Source organism: Alexandromys fortis, unplaced genomic scaffold (assembly GCF_014885135.2).
Source record: "Alexandromys fortis isolate MF-2015 unplaced genomic scaffold, M_Fortis_MF-2015_v1.1 scaffold_651, whole genome shotgun sequence".
NCBI lineage: Eukaryota > Metazoa > Chordata > Mammalia > Rodentia > Cricetidae > Alexandromys > Alexandromys fortis.
The window spans coordinates 39,251-46,409 of record NW_026068517.1 but is presented as its reverse complement, the minus strand read 5'-3'; the positions used below and the strand labels follow the sequence as shown (position 1 = coordinate 46,409).

The 7,159-nt window shown below is 50.1% G+C and overlaps 1 protein-coding gene across 1 annotated transcript; it reads left to right on the top strand.

The window, feature by feature from the left end:
- Window positions 1-1,352: 1,352 nt before the first annotated feature.
- On the top strand, window positions 1,353-6,863 carry LOC126495824 (zinc finger X-linked protein ZXDB-like). The gene is given in 1 exon segment (XM_050133404.1): window positions 1,353-6,863. A coding segment is annotated over 1 exon segment (2,580 nt). The 5' UTR covers window positions 1,353-1,418; the 3' UTR covers window positions 3,999-6,863.
- The last annotated feature ends 296 nt before the right edge of the window (window positions 6,864-7,159 follow it).

The following is a 7,159-nucleotide window of genomic DNA, read 5'->3' as shown; positions in this document are numbered from 1 at the left end:
ATGCAAAAGGGTTTCTGTGTTGGTAGTGGAAAGGACACTTGCTACAGAAAACAAGCTGGGACATTCTGAGATCCTGTCTCTGATAACAACACCCCCTCCCTGTGACAAGAGCCCAGTTTGTCACTGTTTGTAAAGCTGGCTCTGGGTACAGTCACAGAGCAGACAGGCTTCTCATGATGAAGACACAAAAATGCTCATGATAACAATAAAATCCCTGGAAAGACCCTCTCGATGCGTTTACTGTAAAATGGTGGGTCACGGTCACCGAGCCCTACGCCCATGGCTGAATTCTCGTCAATGATGGTGAGGATTTACACTATATGGCCTTGAGAGGCTACATGGATGGGCCTGGCACATAAAATACAATGCAGAAGAAGGGAAGCGATCCACAGATAGAAACATGTGGTATGGTTTCCACTATATAGCTCCATATAAACTGCATTGTTTATGGAATTGCACCCTACAGCATTCCAAGCAGGGAGACCTGAGGAGCTGGCTGCACTTTCCAGATTTCATTATCAATTGCTTCAACTGCCAGGTTTCCCACCTGTAGGTGGAAGGGTGCCAGTGTGTTTTGGCCCGATTTCTTCTCCTGACTCCTGCACCAGGAGGACGAAAGACCACGTATGTGAAAAACTTAGACCCAGGACATGGCTCACAGTAACCAATGTTGCGGATTGTATGTGTGCACTTGTAGCAATCATCTACTCAGAAATGGTGTGTGTGTGTGATTGGAGCAGACATCTCCTCAAATGATGTGAGTGAGAGTGTGTCGGTGTGTCTGTGTGCTTGGAGTGGGCATCTCCTTAGAAATGGTGTGAGTGAATGTGTGTGTGTGTGTGTGTGTGTGTGTGTGTGTGTGTGTGTGTCTGTGCTTGGAGCGGGCATTTCCAGCAGAAATTGTAGCAGCCTTGAGGTAGTCCATTTCCTGCGGGTAATACAGTTTATCCTGTCTGAAGTTTTCTCCTCGGCCCAGCAGCACACAACTTCCAAGGCAGGAGAAGCGCCAGGGAAGAGGCTGAGCTCCGGGAGGGGCCACAAGATGCCGACCTGCCGCCCACTGGGAGGTAGGGGTTCAGGTCGCCCTCCCTGGCTGGGTGTGTGGGAGCCTCAGCAGCCTCCTGGAGGAACTGTCATTCTCCCCGCACTTTGGAAGACCTCGGTTACTTTGTAAGCCAAGAGTGGAAGTTATTTCCCCGCGCCAGACTCTGCCTCTGGGCCGTCCCTGGTGCTCCAGAGACACGGTACCAGAATATTTAAATCACTGTGGCGTTAAATACGTTTTAATATCTGATAGGGCCAGTTTCTGCGCATTGCACTTTTTTTTTCCTTTCAGGAACGTGTTCGGGCCCGCGGCAGGGGGCGGGGTCGCGCCTCCGCCTCGGCTCTGGTTCCAGCCGAGCCTCACCGACGCAGAGATGGAAATCCCGAGGCTGCTCCCGGCTCGCGGGACACCACAGGGCGGCGGCGGCGGCGGCTGCTGCCCCGCGGGTGGCGGCGGGGTGCCCCGAGCCCCGGAGTCTCTGGCTTGTCAGGCCCCCACGCGCCGCCTCCTCCTGCTCCGGGGGGCCCAAGATGGCGGGCCGGGGCCGCGGAGCGCAGAGGCCCAGAGGGCCTCACGGGGCCTGGGCCCGAGCCCTAGCGCGAACCGCTTGGCGCCGAGGCCGGATCCCAGGAGCCGCGGCGGCGGCGGCGGCTGAGGGGGCAGAGGCGGCGGCGGCGGCGGCGGCGGCGACGACTTCTTCCTGTTGCTGCTCGACCCGGTGGGTGGCGACGTAGAAACGGCGGGCGCGGAGCAGGCCGGAGGGCCGGTGCGGAGGGAGGAGGCCGGGACAGGCCCGGGGCCAGAGCGGCGCGCGAGCGGCGCGGCGAACCCCGCGGGCCGGCCCGAGCCGGGGCCCCGGCGCCCGTCGGCCGCGCCGGCTCCGTCGCCGCTCCCCGCGGCGGGCCCGGGCTCGGGCCCGGGCCCCGGCCCCGGCCCCGCGGCGGCCTTCGCGGGCACCATCACCATCCACAACCAGGACTTGCTGCTGCGCTTCGAGAACGGCTTCCTCACCCTGACCACGCCCCCGCTGCCCGCCTGGGAGCCGGGGGTCGCGCCGGTCCCGCAGCCGCAGCCCGGGGTCCCCGGAGGCCCCGGCGGCCCGGACGGCCCGCAGGCCGGCTGCCCGCCCGCCGCCGCGGCCGCCGCCGCCGCCGCCGCCACGGCCGCCGGCTCCTCGCAGCTGGGCGACTGCCCCGAGCTGCCACCCGACCTCCTGCTGGCCGAGCCGGCGGAACCCGCGCCCGCGCTGGCGCCTCCGGAGGAGGAGGCCGAGGCCCCGGCCTCCGCCCAGAGCCCCCGCGGGCCTCTCGGCCCGGGCCAGGGCCAGGGCCCGGGCCCGGGCGTGCTGCTCTACCTGTGCCCGGAGGCGCAGTGCGGCCAGACCTTCGCCAAGAAGCACCAGCTGAAGGTGCACCTGCTGACGCACAGCAGCAGCCAGGGCCAGCGGCCCTTCAAGTGCCCCCTGGGCGGCTGCGGCTGGACCTTCACCACCTCCTACAAGCTCAAGAGGCACCTGCAGTCGCACGACAAGCTGCGGCCATTCGGCTGCCCGGTGGAGGGCTGCGGCAAGAGCTTCACCACCGTGTACAACCTCAAGGCGCACATGAAGGGGCACGAGCAGGAGAACTCCTTCAAGTGCGAGGTGTGCGAGGAGAGCTTCCCCACGCAGGCCAAGCTCAGCAGCCACCAGCGCAGCCACTTCGAGCCCGAGCGGCCTTACCAGTGCGCCTTCTCCGGCTGCAAGAAGACCTTCATTACCGTGAGTGCCCTGTTCTCTCACAACCGCGCCCATTTCAGGGAACAGGAACTCTTCGCCTGCTCCTTCCCCGGCTGCAGCAAGCAGTACGACAAGGCTTGCCGCCTCAAGATTCACCTGCGCAGCCACACGGGAGAGCGGCCTTTCCTTTGCGACTTTGACGGCTGTGGCTGGAACTTCACCAGCATGTCCAAACTCCTGCGACACAAGAGGAAGCACGAAGACGACCGCAGGTTCACCTGTCCCGTGGAGGGCTGCGGCAAGTCCTTCACCAGGGCCGAACACCTCAAGGGCCACAGCATCACCCACCTGGGCACGAAGCCCTTCGTGTGCCCCGTCGAAGGCTGCTGTGCCAGGTTCTCTGCCCGCAGCAGCCTCTACATCCACTCCAAGAAGCACTTGCAGGACGTGGGCACCTGGAAGAACCGATGCCCGGTCTCCACCTGCAACAAACTCTTCACGTCCAAGCACAGCATGAAGACCCACATGGCCAAGAGGCACAACCTCAGCCAGGACCTCTTGGGCCAGCTCGAAGCCGCCAACTCTCTCACGCCCAGCAGTGAACTGGCCAGCCAGGGGCAGAGCGATCTCAGCAGCCCCGAGCTGGTGTCTCTCTTCTCGGATGTGCCCGGCCACAGTTCTGCCGCGGCGCTGGACACGGCCCTGGTCAACTCTGGCATCTTGACGATTGACGTGGCCTCTGTCAACTCCACTCTCGCAGGAGGTCTCCCTGCCGAGAACAGTGACCATTCCTTAGGGCCAGCGGCGGACCCCCGGGCCCTGAGGGCCCCCAGTGACCTTCCCCAGGGACTGGATACCTCTCTCTTCTTCGGAACCTCCTCGGTGGCCGCTTATCAGCAGAGCCCCTTAGACATGGACGATGTCCCCGGGGGAAGCGTGGGGGGGCTCTTTGGCTCCCTGGCCCTGAAAAACTCAAGCCTGGAGCCCCAAGCTTTGACACCCAGCAATAAGTTAACCGTGGACACGGAAGCTCTGACTCCCTCCAGCACGCTTTGTGAAAACAGTGTCTCGGAACTGCTGACCCCTGCCAAAGCCGACTGGAACGTGCATCCCGACTCTGACTTCTTTGCCCACGAGGAAGAGACCCAGTTTGGATTCTCCAACCCAATGGGAAGCCACGGTTCTCAGAAAGAAACAGATCTCATCACGGTGACTGGCACCCCGTTTTTGGTATGAACCTACTCTGCCCAGCCCAGCCCAGCCCTGCCCTGCCCTGCCCTGCCCTGCCCTGTCGTGCCCTGCCGTGCGGCTCACTTTCATCACACTCTGGTCTGAGGATCTTCTGGAAGGAGTGCTTCCGTGCAGTCGTTTCTTGCTGCTTTGCAGAGGAACGCGTCTGTGGACTACAATTTAGATTTACATTCTCATCCTGGGCCTGGAACTCATGAGTTCTGTGACCCTCAGCAAGTCTCCCAACCTAGCTGAGCCTTAATGTTTTCTTTTCCTTCTAAAGGAGGTGGTTTGGTCAGATGGCTTCTACTCTCTTTTCAGGTCTTTAGGTTCTGGATATTAAGTGTTTTTTCCTTAACATTTTTTTTTTTGTGACAGCCCAATAATGATATGCTCTTATTTTGAATATAAAGTAAATTAAATTATGTAATAGTGAATATATACTTTGCACTTGACTTCATCAATTGTAAATCCATGAATCATATTATTTGTTTTTATCTTTTTCCTCTTTTAGTATTTTTGAAGGAGCTCTAGATTTTATTTTATTCATAAATATTCAGTACTGATCTTCAGAATTCATTGGGTATTTAGAAAAAAATTATTGTAATAGTTTCTTTATATCAATTAATACCCGCTTTAAGTTCATATTGTCACATAAATGCTTCCCAGTTTAATATTCTTTAATGTTCTGAAATTATTTTAACCTGTATTCCCATTTTCCCTCTTTTCTTAAGAATTTATTCATTGAAAATAATTATTTTTGAGTAGAATTTGCCACATCTCATCTAATTTTTGCTGATTGTGTCCTTTGTGTTTCCTAAGTTTTCCTAATCTAGTAGTTAACGACTTGATCATATTTAAATACTCTTTTTGCATGAGTGTTTTATAGATCACCCTTTGCTCTTTTATTAATTTGCTTATGCTGTCTCCTTTCTCTTTTGGTGATACTGAGGACTTTATTGGCCAGGACGTTTGTTTTTCTTACTTTTGCTTCTAATATATTGAATTGTTGGTGTACAATCCTTACCAATTAGGGGAAGAGGAGATGTTTAGAACACTTCAGAAAATGTAAGAAAGTATTATCCAGTGCCAGAATATTCCCTGAAATGATGGTAAACTAACAAGACAAAGTAACAAAGAGATTTGTGTTGGCTGTTTTTTATTGTTGCTATTTCAGACAGCTTTTGATGGTAGTAGGATGCTATGTTGTGGAATTGCTGTCTAGGACTTTGTCATGAAAGAGCCTCAGGGTCCAGTTATTGCTTTGTGGTGTTGGAGAGATTCTCTTGGAGGTACTGGTCTCACTAAAGTCAGTTTCCTGTTTACTGATTCGTGTGTATGCACATGACTAACATTCCCTAGCCTTTTTTTCTCAGACAGTTTTCAACACATAAGGAAAAGTATGTATTTCAGTACATTTTAATGACTTCATATGCTCTTTTTACAATCTCAGTTTTTTGTGTTGTTCAGGAAAAATAGTCTTAATTCAGTCCTATTGATATTCAAGTTAATAAAGGGTTTTAGAATGAAACAGGAAAGGGTCTCTTTCTTAACCTGAATATTTTTCTCTCCCAAATAGTTGTGGGAACAGTGTCCACCTGGTTATCGCCATGCCTCTCCATTTGATTAGTCTGTCAACATCCTTGCTCTGTTTCTAACATCAGGCTTCTCTCTGTGACTGTGGAGCCTCTGATTCTTTCAACATCTGATAAAGGAGCAAAGGGTGATCATATCCTCTGTGATCTAAAGAGAGCACTGTTTATAGTTTTCCAGATTGAAAGATGTGAAAGACTGAATCTCAATATTGTGTAAACACTGTACAGAGAGTATAGCATTTTTAGTTTATGGAATATTTCCATAACTTATGTCTTTTATTTTTGTTCAGAGCAACCCTGTGAAGTAGTTTTAGCAAAGTCTGTGCATGTTTCATATTATAGTTTAGCCAACTCACATTCCAACTGGTTTTGGCTATGACTGACAGTTCTATATATAGCTTCACAGAAAAAGAAGTTTTTTCACCTCTCCTGTTTGCAGCTTCCAAGATTCACTCTCCTCTGTCATAAGCGGCTGCTTTGTTCCAACTTAATTGGTTTCTGGTAGCTTCTGCTTATTTTTCTATAGTCTAATCCCTTGCCTATACGTCCCAGTTCTTCCTTACATTTCTTTTTCTTTCTTTCTTTGTTTAATGGGTAGATATTTTTTCTGTGACCATCCCTTCACTATTTTCCTCATGGCACATTTTATTTCAGTGCTAGCATTCACTGAGTGTATACTGTAGTTCTGTGTGGACAGTAAAAAGCTATTTTCTGAGCTTAAATAATACTGTGTGTATATATGATTCAACACATAAAGGAGATTATTTTTATGCTGTTCAAATGAGAAGTGAATTCTGTTTCATTATTTCTATTTAAAAAGTTTTTTGCCAGGGAGTTCTGCTAATCCTTTCTTACTTGTTCTAGTGTACTAGTCTAGTAGCATTTGCATGTAGATGTTTATGGATGACAGACTGTGGAGATGCACTAAAAATTTGCCACTATGAAATGTTTCTTTGTTGTGTGTATGTTGGTATTTAGACATACCCACAGATACTCACAAATATTTTAAAAATGGTTGTACTCATTTAGTGAAATGAGAAGTAGGCATACTTTTATAAATCAAAGAAATGCTTAGAATTTTATTTTGTCTACCCATTTGACAGTTTTCCATGTTTGTGTTGAAGCTATTTGTATTCATAAAATATATTTCAAAAGTGTTATTCATTTGAAAGTTCTTAAATAGACCACTATTTTTGTGTTTGGCAAATAAGTCTGTCAAGGATGAGCTGAATACACAAGTCATGAAAATAAATAAATTTATAAACATGAAGATAAATTAATGTTGTGATTTTATTTATTTATTTAATTCCTTAAAACAACTATTTTCCAATAAGAAAGCATAAACTCTATTTTCCTACCTGCTCCTAGCAATTTCAAAGGGCAAATGCTACTTTTCTTAAAGATGTCAGATTTGATTTGTTTCACTGAACTAAGTTCTTCAAATTATTTCTATCTGAATATGGCTTTATAGAAGAATGTTGAACAGTTTTGTGTTTTTAAGGTAAGATTACTTTCTTTTGGGATGATAAAATATTGTCAGCACTCCTTTTAAATAATAGAGTAATAGTGAGT